At 30.7% G+C, this 27,886-nt stretch overlaps 1 protein-coding gene across 1 annotated transcript in view; it reads right to left on the bottom strand.

Annotated features, from left to right (window-relative positions):
• Tango11 (transport and golgi organization 11) overlaps window positions 1–27,886 on the bottom strand; it is a 53,095-nt gene that overhangs the window by 15,493 nt on the left and 9,716 nt on the right. Inside the window, exon 2 of the mRNA XM_085819706.1 lies at window positions 1,472–1,676. Within this exon, the coding sequence (XP_085675832.1) occupies window positions 1,472–1,676 (205 nt within the window). The remainder of the gene's footprint in view (window positions 1–1,471; window positions 1,677–27,886) is intronic.

Raw genomic sequence — 27,886 nt, 5'->3', positions numbered from 1 at the left:
TACATGTTGTGTGTGAACGCCGTGTTGGGATCCACAAAGTTATATTTGTGATTAACAGTTCCATGCAGAAATCCAGCATTTTCGAACTCACTTGTATTGTATCTTTTCCAGCAATCCGAATAAATGATGCTTCCTTTCTTGATATTTTCGCAAATTTTTTCCATGAGGGTAACGGCGCTTCTATTAGGTAGAGTAACCAAAAAAGTCTCTTTCTTTTCTCGGCAAATTCCGCCGAAAACCCATTGCTGTGGTAGTACATGCCCAGTGTTATTTTTTCTTTTTACAAACAAATTCTTTTTACAAAACTACGTATAACACGTAGGGTTGTCGTAAGTAGGGTCGCCAAATTTGGCGATTTATGCGAATTTTGGCCTGGTTGCGTTAATACGTTAAGTACCATAAAAAATCTAGGAAGTGGCAGGGCATAACTAGAGATTTGTTGATTTGCTTTTGCGCTGCATAGCAGTCAAACGGTTAAAGTGTATTAAAGTGGGAAATTTTGTTCAAAATTTAAGGATATGTACAAGTATTAATTAAAAATTAACATTTTATGCAATTCACTAATTGATACTAAATTGTGTCTGTAATGCATTTTCAATAAAAATAAAGTAAAAATAACAAGAAACAGATAAAAATTAAGTCGCATGGAGCATTTTGAAAAAAATTTAAAAATTAAAACAAAATTAAAAAAAATTAAATTGCAATGAGCCAAAAATTTTTTTCAAAGATATTTGATATAACTATAATAAAATATACATGCAAGTTTCATATCTCTATGACAATAATTTAAAAAAAAGTATTTGAACGTCCACTGTCCCCTTAAAGTGCAAGGACACATACCTCAGCAGAACTTGATGAAACTGAACTGTGATTTTTTATCAACAATTCTGCTTGAAAAATAAAAATATTGTTAATGACATTTTAATTTAAAAATCTTTTCAATAAAATCTCCTAAATAAAAAAATCGCCATATTTTCTGAATTTATTTTATTGAGGGCCGCGAGGAACTGAATTACCAAGCAAGAAAAGTGATCAGATTTCAAAGAATGGTTATGGACCTGCCACGCTTTTTTGGCAACTTTGAAAGAGAAGCCAAATACATGCTAAGATTCAATAATAGTGCCATCTCGACTAGCATTGTGTGTATGTGTATCTATAAACTATTCTCATAACTAGATATAGTTTACAATTAAAAACATCCACTAAAACACATGACACTTGCATAACAGAAAAATATCTCATACCTCATTTTTAAGCATTGCCAAGAAACTTTTTTGATCTCTCTCTAGAAAAATTTTAATGAGTATAACCATTTATTCATAATTATGGCTTTATGCATGCTTGGTGTAGTAAATCACTGTTCCAGATTTTTATATTACCAAATGCATCAAATCATCTAAGAATTACTTCATGAAATATCTGTGAAGACAACATAAATATAAAACTGAAAACTTTAAAAAGAAAAATTTACCCAGTTAAGGCTTGGTCTAATGCTGATTTCTTTTTACTTTCCTTCTTTGGTGCTGGTTTAATGTTCACTGCTGGATAAGGATATTCATCCACAGTTAACACATTAGGCGGTGGAGCAAGTACATAATTTGGGAACTGTACAGGAAAGCCAGAATCAAACTTTAGCTCTGGCAGAGGTTCACGAACAGCTATGTGCTGATTGCCACCTATAATCAAAACAAGATTAATTAAACACTGATAAAATATCTTTATATTTGCAAACTGCTGGTTATGCTACACATTTAAATATACTATATAGTACAAAGTCCGTAATCCGGACTCGTCGGGACATTCGGCGATTCCGATTTAGGGGTTTTTCCAGATTTTAGATCATCAATTTTAATCTGGTAAGATGGCATGCAGAAATTATACAATTAAAAATATGAAACCGTAATTTATGAAATAAAGAGCAATTATTATCTAAAGGGTATCAAAATTTACAAAAAAAAAAAAAAAAAAAAAAAAAAAACTTAATATTTATTTGTTTACTTTATTAAACATTTCTTTCAATGTAAGTTGTTTAAGTTGCTTCGTTTTCTGTGCTAATACTTTCTCTATAATTGTATAAACCGACATAATTTCTTGTTCAGTTACAAATTTCCACTGTTCAAGTCCTGTTATTGCTGTGTCGAGAATACCGACTAACTTGTCAATCGAAATTTTTTCGTTTTCAATAACCTCTCTGTCACTTTCTTCACTATCAGAAGCGCACATGGGTAAACACTTTACGCGCATGCGTAGCGGACGTGCGCATTAAACGCGCATGCGTAAGTTTGTGGCTTTGAGGTCCAGATTATAGATCATTCCGGATAATGGATGTCTGCATTAGACATTGTACTGTATAGTAATTTTCAGAAAACTTCCTTTACTGCTTAACATACAATTTCACTTAACAAATTTAAGACTCTACACTTTATTTTATTATAACATCACTATAGTATATCATTACTTATCTATACTGATAACAATGCGGTTTTAATAATAAATTAGGACAGAGGTACCAATCTATAGCAATGAGGAAAACATCATAGCATCAGCATTTAAGACTAATACGAGCAAATTATTGCATGAGCATTATAAACCAAAATATCATACATCAGAATAATTGCATCATATGCATAGTATGATATGTTAGAAACACTTCAGTTATCTGCCTATTTTCATATGTTTTTTAGTACTGCAACTCTGGTAAATTTTTCTACATTCTCTCCATAGCTGAACACATCTGTATCATGTAATCCTAGCTTGATAATTTTTTAAAAATCTGTTCCCTTATTTTATGAGCTTATATAAACCTTCTTATACCAGTACTTCCAGATAATTTAATTGCTTCAATTTTTTGTGTGTTGGTATTACTTGTTTTGCAGAATGCAGTATTTTTTGCAATTTTAAAAACTTTCAGAAACTGAAACAGCTCATATCATTTGTGCTATTAATAGCAAATAAAAAAAAACAATTTATTCAGAAAAACAACTATATGATTCTTTATTACGTATTTTTATCTTAATGTAATTCTAATTAATATAATTTTAGTAAAAATTTTTCACCATTTTTAAAAAATCTCATGCTCACACAAAAATATTTTTCAGGTATGAAAAATATACCAAGTCATAATCCTGAGACCTTTCTAGCACTTTTTCAAAAAAATTTCTGAAACCAGCAATTTTCAACGCTGAATATTATTCACTGTACGACTAAATAAGAAACAGATTTAAGTCCTTACAGAATTATTGAGTGGTATTATGCACAAGATTTTTGCAAAATCTTAGGTCTTAAAAGATTTGCAATTTAATAAAATAATTTAGATTTCCTTTTCATTTACCGTATTTGCCGGCATATAAGACACACTTTTTTTCCTAAATTTGGTCTCAAAGTTACCTGCGTCTTATACGTGAAGGACACAGGTTAACTTTCAATACTGAATGCTATTTTTAGCCCGGATAAAGGTCTAGACACACATAACTTTTTCTACATCTACATGTGTGCGGCCTTCTAAATAAGGGTGCATCTTTTATGCCGTCAAATACGGTATTTGATTTTTCTTATAATGAAAAAAAAAAAAAAAAAAAAAAGCTTGCAGTTTTTTTCTTGGAACGTACATGTAGTTTTAACCATGTCGTGCAAATCCTTTGTCTTTGGAATATAAGTATTCATTAATTAATGATGTGGTGGACAGGCTAATTCAAGTAAGAAACATTTGCTGTATTTTTTTATCTAAAAGGGGATGGACCACATTTTGGTATAGTACAAATTCTTCAATTTTTTTAAAAAACATTTTTTGGTATTCTCACAAATAGGTGACCAGGATCAAAATCAAATAAACTGATAACATTACCATACTTAACCACACAAAGAGAAATGGCATATAGATAAATAAAGAAATAGAAAGAAATAATATGCACTTGCTTTTACTACATCATCAGGTTATTATATTAAATTGTACATTACCAGAAAAATACACTGATGCTATCTTGAAGAGGACCTCTCCTATCCCTCGATGACAGTCATTGTACTTAAAAAATAAAAAGCAAATTAAACCATCCTATTTGCCATTTGTCACTTCAAGCAATCGTATTTCTATTTCTTAATAGCCATCATTTTAATCCTATAATCAGATACAAAACAATATGGATTGGCATCGATCCCTATATTTCATTCATTCAAACACTGTCCTGATGTCTCTCAAACAAGGCCAGAAAATTTTCTCCATTGTTGACTTATATTGCTATATCAATTCAGCAAGGTGAGAGGACAGCATCGCAGGGATTGTTCCCTCATATTCAATACAATCCTTTGCATAAGACTTTGCCAATACTCAGATAATAAAGATTTTATTATCTGAGTATTGGCATCATAACAGGTTCAACGAAATTAGTCATCAGGTGGGTGTACCACGTGATTGATACTCATGATCACAGACAAATACATGGTAGGCCTAATTGTTGCCAGAATACTGATTTTTCTCTATTACCTGATACATAATAATTTTTTTTAGACGGATATTCATTCAGAACATCCATTAATGAAATAATCTAAACTTTTAGTGAGTACTAGGATGTACTCAAAGCCATAAATGTACTTTTACGTTCTACATAACTGTGACAGGTTGCCAAATGAGAATGTTGTAGAAAAATTCAAAGCACCAGCAAATCTAACTTGAAGATCTTAATGACACTTAAATATTATTCCTATCGTTTGAAATATTAGTGAGCAGATTTTAGAGGTCAGAAAGTCTTAATGGCAGCTGGGACAGGAGTTGTATTTACTGATATATGATAGAATCTTTTAAAATAAAATATTATATAAATGACTAAGTATCATACTTGATTATTATCTACAAAACTCTGCAATTTTGGGTTACAGGCCTACAAAGTCTATGCTACAATAATAGCTAATATAATAATTTAGAAGAAAAGATTGAGATAATTGCAAGCATTTCCACTCGAACATTTCTTTATTTTCAACAGGCATATTCATAATTTGAATTATATATTGCAATATATGAAATCTGCACCCATTCTTTATCACATTTGCACTTGTCTACATTTTTATAACAATTTTGATGCTGGAATGAACAGTAGGCAGCAGCGAGTACACACCAAAGAAGCAAGAGCAAGTATGCAAAGCGTCTATGATAAAAGTGAGCTGAGAGTAATTTGGTTTGGGCTCACATTTAATGCTCAATGACTAATAAAATATGTTGATGTAGTTGTCTTCTGCAGCAGCCTTTTGTGAGACTATTGATTTGACATATTTTAGCACTGATGAGAAATCTACCTGTGCATGTGCTAGAAACAAGTGTAATTTCATTCTGCCAATATAATTGTTATCAACTGCAAGCTACTCATTATGCTTGTTATTTTTGAACAAAATCAGAAATTTTAAAGCATTTAATTATAGTATATAATTTTGTTACCATTTCATTAAAAAATTCCAGTGGCCATAGTTAAGCAATTGCTGCTAATTATACCTCAAACACAACATAATGACCTACTTGTGCCTGAATATGAAACTCTGCTAAATAGGATTCCAGGCAGTGGTGGAGCCATACCTCTGTGTTTTTTGTTTTGTCATTTCGTTGATCCCCACAGTGTTGTAAGAAAAGATATTTGTGATCTACTAAACCAATTCTCAGCATGAAGACTTTTCTTCTTTTCATAACTGTGAATATTAGATTGCCAAATGGTTTCGTTTCCAACAAATAATTGCATATTATGCCCATTTTCACAAATTCTTTCCTTTAGTAAAATATCTTTTCCTTGGAAAAAACAAAACAAAAAAAAAAAAAAAAACTATACAGTCAAAAGTCGTTAATCCCGACTCGTCGGGCCTTCGGCGATTCCGGATTATCGATTTTTCCGGATTATAGATCATCAGTTTAAATCTCATAAGATGTCATGCAGAAATTATAAAATTAAAAATATGAAACCATAATTTATGACATAAAGAACAATTATGATCTAAAGGGTATCAAAATTTACAAAAAAAAGCTTAATATTTATTTGTTTACTTTATTAAACATTTCTTTCAATGTAAGTTGTTTAAGTTGCTTCGTTTTTTATGTGATAATACATTCTCTTTAATTCTATAAATAGACATAATTTCTTGTTCAGTTACAAAGTTCCGTTGTTCAAGTCCTATAATTGCTGTATCGAGAATACCGACTAATTTGTCAATCGAAATTTTTTCGATTTTAATAACCTCTGTCACTTTCTTCGTTTTTGGAAACAAATTATAATGACGAGGAATTTGATTTAAATCATATCAAAGACGGAGTACATCCAGATGAAATACTACATTTAGTAAGGAATTATAAGCCAAATAAAATAAAAACATCTGCCCTGAAGATAACGATAGTGCTGACAGATCAACTTCCAATTCATTGCGCGCCGCAGCGTTAAAGATAAACAAAGTTTAGATAAACAAAGGATATGTCTTTATCCATTTTTTGCAGCAATTCCACTTTTTGTTTAATGGACTTATACTTTTGCTTTGTAGATCCTTTTTACATATTAATAAATATATCAGAAATTCTATTTGACATAATCGAAAGTTCAAGCTTACTTTTATAAAATTGCTCTAACAGTCTGCAAAAAATAATAAGCTGAATACAATTCGAAGATTAAGGAACAACGCAATCTGCAACATTAACTGAATTAGATAATTTTAGCTTGGCTTATACCGTCCGTTATTCATTAAACGCGCATTCGTAAACGTATTTTGCGCACGCGCAGACGCATATTCGCAGCCGTTCGACGCATGCGCAGAAAGTTTGTAGCTTTGAGGTCCGGATTATGGGTGTCAGAAATTAACAACTTTTGACTGTAGCTTCCTTTTCATTGATTAAGTAGACTGAAAATAGTAAGCATGATAAATATTTGCTATAAAACCCATTATACCTTAAAAGTGAAAATTTTCATTAGCCAAAGAAATGTGAAGTAGGAGTACACATGAAAATTTATAAGATAAAAGAAATGCTTATGCACAGATTGGGAAACATACATGTTTGCTTATTGCCTAGCTTGCTGCAGAAAACAAGTATCTGCTTCGGCTCCAAATTGAAATCATTATTGGCTGAGGCATTTGTGTAAGATCTTTTGTCATTAACATTACCCAAGACTCATGCAACATGGATTAATTTTGAAATGCTGCAGTTTCGAGAGATTTATTGTAAATAGTTGCTATATTTATGACAGAATAGGAAAATACCAAGAAGGACCATTACAAATCAAAGTGAGAATTTTTATTTGCATATTTTTTATCTTACATGTACACTGCTCAAAAAAAAAAAAAAAAAAAAAAAAAAAGGATAGTTCTATATCTCCCGTTCTACTGGGCCGATTGACAAAATTCAAACTGCGTTTTTCATGTCTCGAAAGCGCAACTTAGGATATATATTAGATTTATATATAGCATTATTCTAATATAGGTATTTTGACACAAAATCGGACTTTTTCTGAAATAACATACCAATTTTTTTACATATTTCGATTCTACAGCTCAAATTACACCTAAATATGAAATTTTGGAGCGAAATTTACGGAGAAATTCACAAATTTATGTTGGCACTTTTTGTTCAGTTTGCGCCAAGTATAGTTCACTTGGCGAACTTCTTAATCTATGGCAACCTAGTTTCCTTTCCCGTGAGAGGAAAAAAAGTCACCATCATTCCTTTCTTCCAAATAATATTCTTTATATTATATTTTTTATTATAACTGTTATTATTTTAAGTATTTTTTTCTTTTTCAAATTTCATTTTAATTGTTTAAGTTGCGTGTTTTTTTTTTTTTTTTCGAATAACTGTTTTAAAAATTATTACCTATTCGAACTGCGTAAATAAAGGTGCAGTGTTTATTTTTTTTTTTTCAAATAGTTTTCTTTATATATATTTTTTATCATAGTTATTATTTTAGGAAAATTTTAAATTTTTATATTTTTATTTTAATTGTTTGTGTTGCATTGCCTCTTCAGATAATTGTTTTAAAATTTTCTATTTGTTCCTTCGAACTGAGCATTTTAAATATATTAATCAATATAAATTTTCCAGAATTTGATTTTATTTATTTGAATTGCGTTTCTTTTGGAAGAATACTTTGTAACCCAGACTATGATGCGTTTGAAAACTGCATATATTAAAAGAGAAAATACAGTAAAACACAGTTAACACGCCTTTCAATGTTCCGTTCAGAAAAGATATATATAAATAAGAGATATGTATAACCGACATTTTAACTTAGGATGACTTGCATAAACTGCTTTAAACAGTTTTATCATTGTGCCCATTGCTTTACCCAATTTTATCCTACATTTGGTTTCTTAAAATGTTATTGATATTTTAGTGACATATTTTATTTTTGAAATCGCAAGAATCAAATATCATAAGATTAAAAGGTTTTAAATTAAAAAAAAATATAAACACTAAATTTTACGCAAAAATTTATTTTTTCTTCTCTTTTTCTTCAGGCATTCTACTTTATTTTTGCTCTTTTTCTTTAGGCATTCTGCAAGTGTATTACAAAGCATCCATCTTTTCGAAATATCTTGGTATTTCTGACAATAATTTTAAATAAAGTTATTGCCTTCCATTTCATAAAGGCCCACAAACAGCAGAGCGGTAGAGAATCGTTGAACACTGGTAGTTCACTCTGGGGTTCGAATCCCGGTAAACGGGCTGGTTGCATGGGCATTTTCGTGGGTTTTTCTCATGTGTACCGTGTATGCCAGCTGGTTTCTCTTAGAAAGTTCTTCACGAAGTATTTGGTCAGAGCCTTTATCAGTCTTTAGAGGCTTTATCAGTCATTTTGAAGGTATGAGATGAAAGGAAAGTCTGGTTTCATCAAGAGGTTTTGGTTTATTTAATTATGACAAAGCACACTAGGGCTATCTGCCTAAGGGGAGGGATGCCTTCGTGGAGGACTTTCTAAGGGAAACTGGCTCACATATACGTTACACATGGGGAAAACCACGAAAACGCCCATGCAGACAGCCTGTTCGCGGGATTCGAACCTCGGACCGAACTACAAGTGTTCAGCGACTTTACCGTTCGGCCCCTGTTTCATCAGGAGGAAAAAAAAACGTATTTAGGTGAAATCTACATACATCACTGGATAAACTCCTGAATCTTCAAATAATTCGACTGAGAAAATCATGGGATTCTCCATTTATGATACGATATGACGTTCTATAACGTAAGTTAAATTTATACAACCATATAGTCTACAACCAGTGGCTCTTCACTTTAATCTGTAATGATATCGTTTTTGTCTATTCTGTTAACACAAGCTGAATTGATGGTATTTGCTAGTGTACACGTCCAAGTGTTTTCTCTTTGAACACCTAAATTCTTTGAAGTATCCTGAAAGTATATTCAAAAGTGTCCAACCTTTTGAAACATCTTGGTATGTCTGACAGCCAAATTTCTCTGCAAATTTTTGCTTACTTTTCTCCCTAATTTTCTCCTTTCCTTCTACAGTTATTTTCAGTGCTCACACAAGAAAATTAAGATTTTTCGATTGCTAGACTTCCATAAATTTTGCATTCTTGTCAATTTTTTAAAATATCAATTACATGAATTGCGTGTCAGCTGAAGACAGCTTTTCATTTTCTAGTCATTTTAACTATAAGTAAAGTTTAAATCCAAGGTCAAAGGATAAATATTTTAATTAAAAGATTTTTATTAAATGACAAAGAAATAAAACAGTCCAGCAGGGTTTATTCTGTACCACCGAGTGACCCGATTTATATATCGGCTGAAGCAATCTAAATCATATTAAAGACCATGTTTTTTTATACAATCTATAACGCGAGAGAAAAATTAGCTTCTTAAAACATTCTTTCTAAGAGGATTGATATAAAATATTATATTTAAATATATATATTTTTAAAGCTGGGACTTGAACCAAACTATCAGACTTTTAAAGATTAATTTACATGATGGTTATAATTAAAGTTCCAAATTGAAATGGTCATAAAAGGAAAACTACCGGACCAAATGTTATCAAACTTGGGAATCGTGTAAAGGAGGTTATGGGAATTTATTCTCCGCGGGGGAAAAAAAAAGAGTTCAAAAACTCACCGCCAGTGGAAAAATGGCTCTGTATACAATATTGGTAAATAAAATAAGACATGAAAACATCTGTTTAAAATGTGTTTAATAGTTTCCGAAACATGTTACAAAGCATGTTCAATGTAGCGTCCAGCATTTCCCGAGCGCAAGTTAAATCCTATTACTGTATTCTTAACAGCAGTTCTTAGCAAATCAGGAGAAATGTTATGGACATTTTTCATTTCTGCCAAATTGTTTAGATTATCACCATAAACAGTGCTTTTGAGATAACCCCATAGCCAAAAGTCACAGAGATTGAGGTCTGGTGGGAAGAGGGGAATTGTCGGCCTATAAGACGTTCATTCGTGAAATGTTGCCTAAGTAACTGTGCGACACACATGAGGTGGAGCTCAGCTGTGCATAAAAATCGTAGTATCTAAAATTCCATGTTACTGCAATTCATGTGTCACGAAACATTTTAACATTGACTCTAAGTGAGCTGCAATCACAGTAGTCCAGCTGTCGCCTGCTCTTCAGCGAAAAATGGTTCAGTTATAAAACTAGCTGTCATTCAACACTAAACGGTGTGGAACGACTGCTATGCAATCGAATGCAGTAAGAGAATGCAATGGAACTAGGTAGATAACATGAGAGATTTCTTTGGCCCAAATCGATTAAAAGCGTTTCGAATCAGTATCTTCATGTTTTAAGGCCGAATTCAGGCTTCAAAAATTACAAATTAGCGATCTGTAAGAAAACAATTTCCAGATTGTACGCTATGTATTTCCAGATTGTGCTAGTGATTTGCGATCTCACATTTTCTAATCGCTAATTCGTGGTTTTCACAGACGAATTTCTCACTTACACGGATGGCACACTCGACTTTTAGCGAATTTAACTCTTTTAAAGGGTAATTTGCCTACTTCAAAGTTTCTTAAGGGTATGCAACATATTAAACCCGTGTAACAAAAGGTTAAGTTAGATTGCGACCCATATTTCGTTTAACAATATTGCATACAGCGCCATTTCCCCCCTGGTGATGAGGTTTCAAACTTCCTTTTTTTCGCGGAAAATAAATTCCCATGACCTCCTTTACACGATTACCAAGTTTGATAACATTTGATTCAGTAGTTTTCCTTTTATGACCGTTTCAATGTGGAACTTTAATTATAACCACTCTGTATATTATTAAATTTTAATTTGAAGCTATGCGTTATATGTATACCATGCGTAAATTTTTCGCTTTTATGGAAAAATAAAGAATTGAAGCAAATATACTTAGGATAATGGACCAAAACTGAAAAAATATCCCCTCCCTCCGAAAATCAAATATTGAAACTTCGACCTTGAATTCATTGGGTTATCGAAATATTTAATTTGACTTATCTTCTAAGTCTTAATTCCGACAACAATTCCGTCAAAAATTTCGAATTACTGAAGCTGAATGAATCCAGTGATGTATGTGGATGTCACCTAAAGACGTTTTTTTTTTTTTTTCCTCCTGATGAAACAGCGGCCGAGCGGTAAATCGCTGAACACTGGTAGTTCGGTCCGAGGTTCGAATCCCGCGAACGGGCTGTCTGCATGGGCGTTTTTGTGGTTTTCCCCATGTGTAATGTGTATATGAGCCAGTTTTCCTTAGAAAGTCCTCCACGAAGGCATCCCTCCCTTTAGGCAGATAGCCCTCGTATGCTTTGCCATAATTAAATAATCCAAGCCAATCCAATCCAATCCTTAATTAAATATAATTGATTTGTAAATTCTACTAGAACTGACGGTACAAATTGAAGTGCAAATAAATAATATCGTGTGCAATCATGATTAATATAAAATTAAAAGTATTTGCACAGAAAAATATTTGCATTCAGACAGAAAGTTTTTTGAAATATTTGCAATTACTTTTTAAGAAGGATTTATTAATAACCGTGATAATTACTTATTATATTACTGATGATTAGGATTCTGTTCTTGACAATTACATTTTAAATTAGAATTTTAAGGATATAATGAAAATACGCTACGCACAAAAATACATTTTAGGATAAAAAAATGAGTTAATTTTTTATGTTTTAAAATTTCTTGAATTCATTTAATAAACATCGTATCCTCGTTGTTAATTGAATCCAGAATGTTGGGTGTCGTTTATATAATTATTCTTACTTGTCCACAGAATCTGCTGACTTATCCAGCCATTAAGTAGCTGCAGATCATTTCTACATAACCATTGAACTTCCATTAATTCAATCTCTAGAGGGTTTATATCATAATTTGACTTTTATAAAAATGATTATTCTAAATCTTATGTTTCAATAAAAATATATTGTGCTTTAAAAATGTGGATGATAGTATCAGCCGCTCTTTGAGCCACTTCAAAAGCAACAGTTTGTTTAGAAATAAATTATGCAGTTAATGTCATAAAATTCAAATAAACATCAAACGAAAATTCTCAGTTTAAGACAATTCGATTTAAACGAAGTAATGTAGCAGACGATAAAACGCCGAAGGTAAAAATTTACTCTTATTTTTTATTTATTTTGTTAAAAAAGATAGAGAGAAATAAAAAAAATAGTTAAAATTTGAATAATATCATCGATAATTTAAAAAAATAGCTTTTCATTTAGTATTAATAAATATTTATTATGCATCATTGAGGGAAAAAAATGTCATATAATTAATTCTCCATAAAATTTTACTTGAAATTTAAGGTTAAAAATAGCTGTGGCAATTCAGTGTAACAAAAATCCATAGACCACATTTGGCGTTATTATCGCTCAAAAAAAAGATGCCAAATTTCAAAACGCGAAAATATGTAAATTCGTGTATATCTTAGAAAATTTTGAATAAAAAAGTCTAACTTTTTGCAGATATGCTTAAAAATACACCTACTTTAAGATGATGATAAAAATTTTATAGGTTATAATTCAAAATTTTTTTTTGAAAAATTTATAAAAATTATTTAAAAATAGAAATTTAAAAAATAAAACACAAAAAATGGGTAAATTTTATTTGGAATGAACCTAAATTTCGAAATGTGAGAGAAAAAATCAAAAAAGTTTAATAAAAAAAGAGATATTAATAAATATTTACCAAATTCAATTAACATAGAGGAGCTAAAATTTTGAGAGCTAATATTTTAAAAACTACTCGTACGATTTTTACAAAACTTGGTATTCTGGCATAATTTGAGTCGTAGAATCGAAATATGGAAAAAAAGTGGTATGTTATTTCAGAAAAAGTCCGATTTTGTGTTAAAATACCTATGTTAGAATAGTGCTATATATAAATCTAATATATATCCTAAGTCGCGCTTTCGAGACATGAAAAACACAATTTGAATTTTGTCAATCGGCCCAGTAGAACGGGAGATATAGCACTGTCCCATTTTTTTTTTTTTTTTTTTTTTGAGCAGTGTACATATGTATATAAATATGGAAGATAAAAAAAGGTTATAAATGTTTTGTTGCCCATATTCAGATAACCATATTATATCCATTATTCATAGCTGCAAACTCTAAAATCTTAACCAGAAATATATTTGCTAGAAAATCTTTGAAATAGTGCCGCCGTGAATTCGACACTTCATGGCGGCACCATTTCAAAGGAACAAAAGATCTTCCGGTTTTCACTTTATAATGCATCATTCAAATTATTGAACTATTTGTAATTTAGTTCAGGTGTGAACTATATTAGCATTTAATTGGATATTCTAAATTTTCATAGACTCCAACCTTTAGCAAACCTTGTCAGTAGTCAACGCGCGAACGACATTTTTACAACTTTGAAAATGTGCGCGTTAATTATGCATTAATTTTAAATTAATAATTAATTGTAATCAATTTTATTACATTTAAAATCCATATACATATAAAACTGAATAATTAAAAATATACCTTGTAAATTATATGCACATTTAATTAGAAATTTTCTTTTAACTCCTCAAGCATTCACTAATAAAAAGTACTTCAAATCACTACTAATCATAGAAAAAATCAGAAGCTATAAATCATATCTTTATTCTGCATATGATTTCTACAGGGAAATAAAATTTAAATAACCAAGAATGATACATATAAGTATTAAATAAAATATGCATAATTTATGAATGCAAAGATTTATATGTAGCATGCTTAGCAAGCTTAAGTTCTGATTTTGAGAATGTTTTTTTATAACACAGTTCTTCATTTGCCTGCATATTTATTTTTTCAATCAAAACTGCTTCAAGAGTTTTAAGACCTAAATTTGGTCGAAATTCCGTCTGATTTTTTTTAACAATAGAAAAAATTCTTTCGCAAGCTGCATTTGAATGAGGTATTATTAAGACAGCAAGCATTACAGAAGGCAATACTTTGTATTTAATACACCCATTCATATTTTTTAATTTGGCAATTTCTCCCCATGCTATATCAATATGCAAATCTACAATTTCTTTCAAATCATCTACTTGATACATGGAAAATTCAATTTCTACTTGATTAAGACATTTTTCATCAATAATGGATGGAAAAGTATTCATCAAGTAAAGAACAGATGAAAATGAGACTTCAGTTCTCAAGTTGATGTCAGCAACTTCAGCATGTTTTAGAAATGGATCACTCAGTGGAAATTTATCAATTATATATGAACATGCAGTTACAAAAAAAGCTCGCACTGAATTGAAAAATGATTTCACTTCACTTTCATTCAACTTGGCATTTTTTAAATATAGTCTTGTTTCCGCACCAATCACTAAATTTTCATTTTCTTTTTGTTTACTATACTTCTGAAATGGAATAGACGTTAGAGTAACATCTTCATTTTCTTTAGAAATTACTGATGGTTTTACGAATCTAACAAATAAATTCATTAAAAGTTCATAAAGTTCTCTTCTCAATTTATGTATATAAGGAGCTTGTTGTTGCAAATTAATATTTACTGTTATAAACAAAGGCAAAGTATTTTTCAAAAATAACAAGTACAATTTGGTGTTCGGTGACTGTAAAATTTTTTTAATGTTTTGCAATCTCTTTCCTTCATTCTCACTGTTATCTGGTTTATCTCCAAAAAAATTTATCACAGCATCCCCCTGTTCCAAAATCCTTGTTATAGATTCTAAAAGAGACAACCATCTCGTACTGCAATATTTCAAAATTTTATGAGATTTTGCATTCTGTCCCAAAATTTGTTGAGCAACTTTGAAGCTATGCTTCCGTTTCGAACTTTTCTCCAAGTAAAAATATATATCTATTATCAACATTTCAATTTCTGAGCCAATTAATTTTTCAGTAGCTTTTTTTGCAGCTATATGCAAGAGGTGGCACGGACAACCTCGGGTGATTATACTTGGTTGATGCATTTTGATAAATGATGCTACACCTTTAAACTTTCCAATCATATTACTAGCATTATCTGAAGAAAATGATAAGCAATTTTTCCATTCTAAACCTTTGTTTTTAAAGTTTTCATTTATACAATTAAAAATACCTTCTCCTGTATTATTCGTGCATTCTAAAATAGAAATCAATGAAGTAATTATCACTCCCTTTTCTTTACTGTAGTATGTTATAACCAATGGGTACAGTTTGTTATCATTGTTATCATTACTTCCATCAGTACTTAGAGAAAATGATGTACTGCACACTGATTTTATAATATCAGCAACAGTATTTTCTGCAAGCGTTTTCACAATAGCAGCAGTTTTGGTATGACTGCAGCTAAATTTTTTTGCTATGGCAGAATCCGGAAACATTGCTTTGAAAATCTCTTTGGAATGATCCGAAACAGAAAGCGGTAGATTATGTTCAATTAAAAAACGAACAAAATAGCATTCGGCTTTTATAGGATCTGTTTCATCATCTTTTATTAAGAAATTTGTTATTTCTTTAGATTTTACGGTGCCAAGTTCTATATGCTTTTGAGAAAACACATGCCGTTTACAGTCATCTTTTCCGCCATTAGCAACTGAGAAGTCTTTGTTGCATACACTGCAGTGTGCGTGATTCACAGAAATTTCGGACGCTTTAATGCATGGAAATTCTGAAGAATACGAATCTTTAAACTTCTGCTTTGATAATTTTGGCTTCTTTGTTCGAGGCAGCATTATGATTAAAAATCTTTCACCTGATTCACAGTTCACAAGACACACGCTAAGCTCTCGCCATAAACTACACAATGCAGCCGAATGCAGCCTAAACACGCATCAGCGAGGAACCTGGGAGACAGACAATTGGGTGGAACTATTGATAAGTCGTTAACGGTTGGAGTTACTGATCTACGATTGGCTAATTCTTCAAAACTAGGAACGCACTCAACACGTGATATATGACAACACGAGTATTCAGCCAATCATCGGATGAATTAGTTGGTTCCGTTTTGCATACTGGTTCTCCTGCTCTTGTTTCTGTAAAATCCGTAGTTTTTTCCATACTTTTCGTAGCTCGTAGTTTTTCATGAATTTCCGTAGAAACTACGGAGAATCCGTAGTAGTTGGAGTCTATGAATTTTATATTCTTTGGCTAATTTCACTTTGCAATTTGCTTACCAAGAAAATCCCAAGGAAAGAAAAATTTTAATTTATAAGTACTACTTTTAAATACAATGAAAATTAAATTATTAATTCATGTGTATAGTATTTGTATGGATAAACTTGGTAATATACTTTTTACTGAAGTAAACAAAATTAAATACAAATATTAACTCATTAACATTCTTTTTATATGAAGCTTGAATCTTCATATAAAAATTTACTAGTGTCTACAGTAGATTAAAACAACTCAGATCAAATGAAATTTAATAAGACAAGGATCACTAAAATATAAATCAGATGAAATAAAATTTAACAAGAAAAATTATTCTGAAAATCATTAGAGGTAAGGGAATGTAGTTTGCCCAAGTTTTAATAATTCAATAAATCCCATTTATTGCTGGGAAACATTTTGCTTAATAAAAGCTAAAAATTAAAAACTGGAAGATTTAATGATCTACCGGGAGACCAGAAGATGAAGTGACAAAGTGGATGAGTTGGCAGCAATGATTATTGATAGCAGGATCCCATTACTTTGAAAATAATCTACCTCGTGCTATTCTGTTAAAAGCAAATTTCAAATTTTAATCTTTTTTTCCTCCAAAATGCAAGAAAAGAACTACAGCGATAACAATCAATTTTTATTATTTTTCATGAAAGCAACACTAGCTTACCCAGAATCAATCTGAGTTATATCAAATTGAAGGGTAGATGTTATAAGTGTTGTTATATCACATTTATCCATAACAGTCATTAGCATTATGTAAGAATCATATGATATGGATTAATTTTGAAATGATGCAATTTAAAGAGATTGCACCAATTACATCATAATAAGAATTTGAATGATGGGACGGATTTTGATAAGAAGTACGTTGTTATTTTGTGGTTTACACAGTAAAATGGCTGAATTTTGTAAGATTAATTTCAAATTTCTGTACGATTTAGAACGAAAGAGCATTAATTGATGAAAAAAGCATTCATTGACTGATATGTACATGAAGGTTTACTTACTTCCTATTATAAGTGTCCTGTTTGTAGAAAGAAAATGCGTATGGTCAAATGTCGGAGGATACCTGCACTATAGAGGATATTTTTTAACTCTCATTTTTGTGAATTTATGTGGCGATGCCAGTATACAGATTCTAGTTCAGATAATTTTAGGAAGTTTTTGGATGCTGTTAAGAAATTTTGTCTGACTGAAAACAGGAAAATTTATGAATAAGGTAAGTGGATATTTCCTTTGTGTTACTGCTAAGATGAAGTTCCCTTTTTATGTTATTTCATTGTTTGATTTAAAATGTAGTTTATTGAAATTATAAATTTTTTTGTTGGGTGTTCCTTTTACTTTTAAAGTGAATATAGATCGATGTGCACATGGACAAAGTCAACGGATATGCGTAATGCCTAGTTTGTGAAATTCTCTGATGTTTTTTTAAGTGAAAATAGGTCGATGACTTACTAATTCAGAAGTCGAACAACAAAAATCAGCGTTATATTTTCAAATTTTCACAGGACGAGTTTCGATGGTTTTACCGAACCACCATCGTCAGCTGCAAAAGTGCAAATGAACGAGATACAATATAATGATCAGATAAGATAAGAAAGCCTGGACAGAAAATAAGGTAGTGGCTGTTGATGAACCCAGAACTAAAATATAATTTCTTTAAAGGCCGAAGGCAAAGATAGATTGGAATTAGCATTGTTAACTAGAACATAAAGATTTTTTTTAATGTGACACGGTACTAGAAAATCCAGTTCTCCAATGGATGATGTTTTTTGAATAATTTTGGCAGCAGAAAAATTGAAAGTGTGGTTTTCGGACCAACAATGTTGAGCAACAGAAGACTTCTGTGTTTCCTTTTTTCTAACATATGCCTCATGTTCCTTGACACGAAATTTTAAGGCTCTCTTAGTTTGGCCAATGTAAATTAAACCACACTGGCAAGGAATCCTATAAACACCCCAGGAATTCATATCCGGAATGGGGTCCTTGAGTATGGAACTCGGAATTTTATTGATGGGAGAATAAGCGACCCGAAAGTTAAATTTCTGCAAAGTATGTGCAACTTTATTGCTAACTGTTGGAAAGAAGAGAATGACAACAGAATTTTTATAATCTCCTAAAACAAGAGTGTGCCTTTTAGTGTGTTGAGATGAGAATTTTTTAACTGCTTGATTAATAATGTTGGGTGAAAAGCCCCTGTCAACAGCTATTGCTTTTAAATTATTTAGTTCTTCATCAAGGGATAGTTTGGAGAAGCGAACCTGAAGAGCTTGATGACTTGTTATTTTGGATAGTAAAAGTATAGTTTAGGGTACCCCTTCGCGATTTTGGGCGGTACATGGATATCGGTTTTGTGCAATTCTTTGACTTGTTATTTTGGCTTGCGAACCAAAAATTGCCGCTATGCAAAGCCAAAATAACAAGACAAACAATTGCACAAACTCGGTATCCATGCACACATCAACTTATTTTCACTTAAAAAAAAATTCCCGAATTGCACAAAAATGGCATTGCGCACTCCTTTGACTTTATCCATGTACACGTCAACCTATTTTCACTTTAAAAAAAAATCCCCGAATAGCACAAAAATGGCATTGCACACTCTTTTAACTTTCCATGTACACGTCGACCTATTTTTACTTAAAAAAAAAAATCGCTGAATTGCACAAACTTGCAATGCGCACTCCCTTTACTTTGTCCATGTACACATCGATATAGTTTTCCCTTAAAAGTCAAAGGAGCACTAAATTCTACAATATAGGCAAACAAAAAATACATAATCTCAATAAAATACATTTTCAACCAAACAATAAAATAACAGAAAAAAAGGAAAAACATGTTATACATTTAAGCACTACCAAAAGCAAATAATAACTTTCCATGATTTTTGATTTCGCTTCGTACACCTAGAGCCACGTAAAAATCAAAATATCAATCATAATCAAATGACTTTTTTCAAACCAGGTACTCTTTCTGATCGAACGCTTCACATAGTGACCATTTGAACCTTTCTTCCTACAAACCCATTGAAATCCATCTAAACAGTTTTTACATTCGACTAGACGCATATCCTTCCTACATACAGGACCCTTATAATGGCTACTAAGTAAACCTTCATTTACACATCAGTCAATTAAAGCTCTTTTCCCCTTTCGCTCCAAATCGTATAGAAACTTCAAATTAACCTTACTACATTTGACCATTCTACCGTCTAAAGAATCAAACCAACACACACACCACAAAAACGCTTAAAAAACATCCCATGATTCAAAATTTCCCAGAATCATGCACCCGATTACGTCACAATAGGGTTTCCATAACATTCAACTGCTCAGGCTACCATAAATGAAACAATAACTTGGCGATAAATCAAACAACAACTTTGCCATAATACAAGGGGTACCTTAAAGTCTACTGTATCCTTTTGGATTTGTGTAGCTAAAATAACAAGTCAAAGAACTGCACAAACTCGATGTCCATGTAACGGCAAAAATTACCAAGGGACACTTGTAAATATGTTTTTAACCAAATACCCAAATTAAAAAAGAGAATTTAAGAACTATTACAAATTAAAGTTAGAATTTTGATTTGCATATTTATCTTACATAATACATATTTAAACAGGGCTGTATGTATAATATATTAAATACATATGCACCAAAAATTTCTGATATATTTTCTACGTAAAAATGAACACAAGCCATTTATTTCACAGATATTCCATTTCATTTAATGTCATAATTAATTTTAAATGTTACCATATTTATAAAAACATTGACAAAAGTTATTCTAAGAATCTTAAAAGTAATGTAGTGTCACTAATGTTTATTTCAACAGATAAAGCATCAAAAAATGAAAATTTTAGTGAAGCAGGTGAAGAATTTTTTAGATCAGTTTATCAGAAAAAATGCAAACCTTCTCTAAATCATCATTCAATCTAACTTCATCATCAGAAAATATGTAAAAGTCCAAACAGCTTGGTGTTTTGCTTGTAAATTTTTACATGCACACTTTGCACACATTTGACACTATTAGAATCAATGAGCAAAAAATTAATTATAGAAAAAATATTAAACAGAAACTTAAATGACTACAATTTGCATTTATTACTCAATTAATATAGCATTCAATAAAAACTTATCTAAATGACACACTTCAAAAATGCAATACACCACATCTAAAAGAAATCACATTGCAAGATATGCCAAACAGAAGCAAAAATATAGATGATGTAAACCAGATCAACAATGAAAATCCATACAGATGGAATGTCTTCATTCTGTAGCACACAGATGATGTACAGAATTTTAGAAGTTAATCTACATAAAAAGAATCATTATTTGCAGGTTTCAGATATAGTTTTCCTTTTAGGAGTACAATGTGTGTATGTTTGCTAGAACACATTCACATGGATTACCCAATGATGAATATGTTTTTAAATGCAACTGACAGATTTGTGCCATGCCAAATTACTGAAATACTAAGGATCGACAAAAGAAACTTTACTAAAATGAATCCAACTATTACTATTATATTCCATTCTGTGAATAACTTACTTTTGAATGTATTGTGTTTTATTAAAATATCATTTGGCTGCATGTTTAGCCTATATTTAATTTATACTAATCACGCCACTGATCGGATATCACTAAATCGGAAATGGGTACTTTTTCACTATGCACATGCCACATATTTTGGAAACTTCTTTAACTGTAAATTATTTCTAGTTATAAGAATAGTTTATTGATGGCCCATATAAACGCGCATGGTAAATTTCCGTTATGCACACACACAAAGTACTTTTTCTGTTAAGCACACACATGCCAAAATGCATGGCAAGTGCATAACAGAAAATTACCTGGAAATAATATCAAATATGGTATTACTACAATAATGCATGAAAAACTACTTGTAATGAATATATATATTCTTTGCTGTCCTTTACTGAAGTCCTGACAGAAGATTAATACAATTAAAAACTTGGCAATTCACCACAAATTCAAAATACCTGAATTTCATGTGTACATAGCCAAGCTAGGTAGTGATTTCTTAGATAATATTCATGCAGTTCAGAACCCCACAATACCTATTCTGTATTATGACTATGACTACAGAAGCAATGTAAACAGAAAAAGACCCTTAGCGGTGCTCAGGCATTTTCCCTAGCTCTTGGCCAATTTTTATATATATTTTGCTGTGTGTTGTATATGTCTATATCAAATATATATTTAATTAATATTAATAGTAACTTTCCTTTTATTGACTATGTAATTAGTTTATGTATATTGTACTCCTTGCATTTCCACAATCTGCTTGTTTGTATGCATATTGGTTGTATGAAAGAGCTATTGACGATAAAAGGCATACCTTTGTATGCGCACTTACCCTCCCTCGCAGGTCGCCTCGAGGCAGCATGACAGGTTTAGCTAAAGGAATATATTGGCCAACTTCTGTTCATATGTGTTTCCCTACGTTGTTAAGAACTTTTAGTGTCACCCTTAGGACTCTAGGTAAAATCCTAGGAGAGCCCACACCCTTGGTGACAAACTGGGGGGTAGACTCAGAAAACCGCCACTTGGTGCAATTTTTCCCAACATCTTGAATCGGCGAAAATCGCCAAACCCTCGGAAGGATTTTTTTGACGCCAAGAGGGAAATGATGTCAAAAGACGCTTTACAAAATTTCCCTCTTGAGCCCGATATAGGGGAAAAACCCATGCTAGGCGAAAATCGCCTGAGGCTAAATACAGTAACGCATTTGCGTTAAAAAAGGTAAACAATGCACATAGAACTAATTTAGTTATTGATGTGGTTAAATTAATCTACATCCTTTTTTCACCTTAGTATTTTAAATTATGATATATATAACTCCAACATTATTACCGTTTATACTTCTCTCTTTAATTCTGACCATTAATTTCTACAATTATCCATAATAATAGTTAAATATGTTTGAAAATATGGTTTTCATATAAATGCAGTAAAGATCATGCAAATGGAATATTTATCACGCAAGTAATGTTAAAAATTTTAAAAGATCGAATTTACTATTTTTTAAAAAATAAAACTTTCATTTCACACATAACATTTTATGTTAATAAACTAAACCGATCGTTATAGATTTATTTTTCCTCTTAATATTAAATAACCTTATGTCAGCTTTTTATATAGAATAAATATTTTATATAAAATTATCCATTCACATTACATTACAAATAAAATAAATTAGATAAATCAGTTAAATATTAAATTAAATGTATTATTTTTAAATTAAAAATTATGTTAGATTTACGCTAAAAATATATCAAACTAAAACACTGGTAACATACAGGAATAAAGGTTTAGTAATAGACAGAAGAAAATGCAGAAATAAATATTAATAACTTCTTAAATTGAAGAAATTACAAATATTCCCAAGTTACAGAAATAAAAATTTTAATAAAAATAAAAAATAGTAATTCAAATATGCAAATATCAATAGATGCAAATAGATAAAAATTTAATTGAAAGAATACTTGCTTTGGTAAGTGATTCCTTTTGAAGTGTTACACGCAGAGCACTGAACCAAAATAATGTAGGTTCAGACGTCAGAGTTCATGGGGTTTTGCGCCTACGTCATTTCGCGAAAAATCGATTTCCAGTTAATAATCGATATTTCGTAGAAAAATTTGTTTGATCAAAATTACTAACTTAAACAGTAAAATTGTATATAAATGTATTATATATTTTTATTTGTTAACATAATTTTGCATTAATAAGTAACATATATTTTTTCGATAATAAAACTTTTTGCAAAAATGAAATTTTATAGATGACTGTGCAATAAAAGTGTTCCTTTTTTTAATATGTGTGTCTTTAATGTTGTTTATAAATCAACTGAATGAAAAGGTAGGTATCTGAATTTTATAACTAAATATGCAATAAATTGGATTCCACAAAGCAAATAGTACAGTGCAACTTAACCGTAACCGTTCATTGAAATAACCTTGACTTAGAAAAACATAGCACGTGCAAAATAAGACATCCGTCTCTTTAAAAAAAAAAAAAAAAAAAAAAAAATCCAGTTTTTTTACAGGTTTCCAAAAACCAGCTTCTTTTGAATTTATTAGCATGGAAGCAGAATTTTTCCCCTTCGTCTTAAAATACAAAAATAGTTTTCATGTAGAAAGAAATGTAATCCTGAATTGCATAAGTGCAGGGAAACAAGATTTCTAACAATATATTTCAGGAATATATTTTGGTTATGTATTTGTTGCAAATATGGTGATGCAAAAATTTCAATATTCATATTCATTGCCATTAAAAACTAACATGAGTAACAACACAGCAGAAAAATCTATGAAGATAAATCTTATTCAAAAGATTTGATGATATAAATTTAATTATTATTTTTTTTTTATTTGTGAAAGAATATTGCTCATGTTTTGTATAATAGTTTAAATTTTTTACTGATACATCGAACTCCCCAAAATCCCCTATGTAAAGAAATCAGTGAAATATACTTGATATAAAAAAGTAGCAGAATATTGTTTCTTTAATATTTTACATTAAATTATTAACATTTCAAAGTCTTATAAGAATTTTATTTCAATATAAACTTGATTAGGAGGGATTAAAAAATTGTTTGTATGATACAGAGTGTCTGTCAGCAAGATAACGGTAAAAATGTTGCACACTGGTAGTTCATCTTGGAGTTCGACTAACGTATTTCCGCCATCTTAAGCAAATAACCTGTGAGTGCTTTTCTTATTCTAAATAATTCGTGTTAGGAGTACAATTAATTTATTTAGTAATTAATCCCTGTTTGTTTAACAAACAGGAAACTAGATACACCCATATACTTAAATATTAAGTAAATAATTTTAAAAATGTGCCCATGCGAACGATAAGTTAAAAAAAGACCATTTGTTATCTACTTTGTTATACTAATTATAAGGGTAATTAATTTATAAGGTCATTTAAAAAACAATTTATAAGGTAATTAAATGGCAACTGGGAGTGCAGTATTAATATTATTTAAATAATTATTAATTAATTTGGTAATACTTAATTATTTAATTTTTAAATCATTAATAATTTTAATAGTAATTTTATTTTCTAAATTTTTTTAGTATAGTGAAAGGTTTATGGCAACTTGAAGCCCGTGTCCGGTAATTAAATAATTATGATTTTAATATTATTTAGACGTCTAATAGATTTTAATAGTCTAATAAATAATAATATTTTGCTCTAATAAAATAATAAATAACGAATGATCATACGGAAATTTCGATTGACAAATTAGTCAGTATTCTCGACACAGCAATTATAGGACTTGAGCAGCGGAACTTTGTAACTGAACAAGAAATTATGTCTGTTTAATAGAATTAAAGAGAAAGTATTATCACATGAGACGAATCAAATTAAACAACTTGCATTGAAAGAAATGTTTAATAAAGTAAACAAATAAATATTTAGCTTTTTCTTTTTGTAAATTTTGATACCATTTAGATCATAATTGCTCTTTATTTCATAAATTACGGTTTCATATTTTTAATTTTATAATTTCTGCATGCCATCTTACCAGATTTATACTGATGATCTATAATCTGGAATCGCCGAAGTCCCGACTAAGGACTTTTGACTGTATTTACATATAGAAAGAAAATATCCCTTCAATTTCTACCTAGTGTAGTTGAAGATCTAAACTAGCAACCTAAACTGGGCTAATCTTTGGAATATGGTAACTGGTAGTTTGGCGACATTTTGGAGGAGATAAAGGACGTATTATTTTGTGTGAGGGAAATGAGAGATCATGAGATATGTCATGTGACATTAATGGACGAATCACTGTTCTTTAATTGGAAAAGGGGGGTAAATTTGTAAAAATATCTCCTGTACTTCATAGCGTCAGTTTCATTTTATGTTCTGTGAAACAGTGTTGTTTAATATTTGGATCCCATGGCCCTATATAAAGTAAATCCGAAATTTTTATTGCGTTTATGTGTAATTGAAAAGAATTGCTTAATTGCGGATAAGTACGAATGTCCAAAATGTGGGAATGAAATGAGATTGTGTGCAAGGAAGGACATTACGGATAAGTTTGAATGGCGGTGCAAGAAATCTGGTGAAAATGGACATTTTGTGATCCGCCATGCACTCAAGATTCTGTAGAAGATTAGGTAAGTTAGTATTTTTAATTATTTGAGGATATTATTTATATGCATTGTTCTAAATGTAAGGAGTAAATAAATTAATATGGTATTATTGGAAAATTGTTATTGCAATGATTTAGTTTAAAGTAATTAAGATTGAAAGCAAATTTTTATTAATTTAATGAATGTGCTTATTTATATTTTAAGTAGTGTTTTTGAATTTAATTATATTTCAATTTAATGATCGTGATTTTGAGAGTTATATGATTGTAGTATTTTGGAATACGTTTGAGTAGAAGTAAATGTGCATGGAAAGAATTTAAGTATTTGACACTAAGTATTTGGAACCATTTTAATGTTTGCATTATAAATTGGCAGGTGAGATATAATAGATAATTTAGAGGGAAAAGTTTTTGGATATTTTATTTATTTTATACATGCAAATGTTCATCCTTGGAAAGGGTATATACTTTTTCGCGATCAGGTAATTTCATATATGTCCTTTTTACCGAATTTAAAGATTCACAAATTTTTCACGCATTTTCGTGAAATTTTTCGAATTTATGAGAAAAAAGCAGTGTACATGGATATAGTGAAGAGTGTGTGCAATGCCATTTTTGTGCAATTCTGCGATTTTTTTAAAGTAAAAATAAGTTGACGTGTACATGGTTTAATTATATTTTAATTAAATGATAGTTATTTTGTGAATTATATATTTGTAGCAATTTGGTATACGTTTCAGTGGAAGTAAACGTGCATGGAAATAATTTAAATATTTGACACTAAGTATTTGTAACCATTTTGAATGTTTTGTTATGAATTCGTTGGTGACGTTTATAATAGATAATTTAGAGGTAAAAGTTTTTGGATATTTTATTTATTTTATGTGTGGAAATGTTCATATTTGTAAAGGGTAAATACTTTTTCGCGATCAGGTAATTTCATATATGTTCTTTTTACCGGGTTTAAAGATTGAGAAAATTGTCATGTATTTTCGTGAAATTTTTCTAATTTATGAGAAAAAAGCAGTGTACATGGATATAGTGAAGAGTGTGCGCAATGCCATTTTTGTGCAATTCTGGGATGTTTTTTTAAGTAAAAATAAGTCGACGTGTACATGGTTACTGTGTATGTGCGATTTTGAAAAACGCGGCAAGGAGTTTGCGATTCTGCACTTTTTCCCAATTTTGCAGTTAATATTTGTCATGATTAAGCAGTTTTGTTCCATAAAATTTCTAGCATAAGTGTGATTCGGCTAGTAGATTGTTGGAAGAAGTGTTCAGTAGATAAAAAGAAAAGAAACATGTCTTTACTTCGTGAAGACAAAATGGCGGCGGGAAAAAAAAAATAGAGGGTTGCTGTAGGAGAGTTGGTCGCCAAAAAAACGCCAAGTTACCATAATCTAAAGATCAACCGATAGTGATTACGTGGCGGCATGTTAAAGGCGGTGTGAAATTGATATTTCTGCTATTCGAAAACGCATTAATTCATGGTAAGTGCATTTTATTTTATCCTTGTTCTTATTTTGTAGAATGTTATGTTCATTGTTTCTTTAGTATGAATTTCTGTCGTTATTGTTGATTTTAAATTGTTTGAAATTTATTTTAGTTTATTTTGTTGTTTAGTATCTAGACCAGTGTTTCTTAACCTTTCTAGCGAGTCGCACCCCATTGAATCTGAAAATACATCTCCGCACCCCATTGAAAAATGTGTTTTAATTTTTTTAGTCTAGAAAAATAAATTTATACATTTTTCCAACAATAGCAGATTGTTGGAAAAAGTGTTGAGTAAATAAAAAGGAAAGAAACATGTCTTTACTTCGTTGAAGACAAAATAGCGGCGAAAAAAAAAAAATAGAGAGTTGCTGTAGCAGAGTTGGTTGCCAAATTTTCGCCAAAAAATCGCCAAGTTACCATAATCCAAAGATTAACCCTAAACTGTCCTCCCACTTTATGGCGCGTATCACCCAAGTTGGCGAATGCGATTTCAGGAATTTCGCCAAGTGCTGGTTATCTGAGCATCTCTAAACTGGGAAAGTGCAGAATCACCCACTGCTTTGCGCTTTCTCAAAATCGCCAACTAGAAAATAACAAGTCAATGAATTGGGAACTACTCTGATATGCACCCTCAAGACACCAAATTTCTCGCGCTGCCATATTACTATCTAAATTTTTTGTCTACATTTCGAACTTT

The sequence above is a fragment of the Stegodyphus dumicola genome, chromosome 1, assembly GCF_044657685.1.
Source record: "Stegodyphus dumicola isolate Sdum_Otavi_A_Nest chromosome 1, ASM4465768v1".
NCBI classification, from domain to species: Eukaryota; Metazoa; Arthropoda; class Arachnida; order Araneae; family Eresidae; genus Stegodyphus; species Stegodyphus dumicola.
Note: the sequence above shows the minus strand (reverse complement) of the source record. Positions and strands in the feature narration are given on the sequence as shown.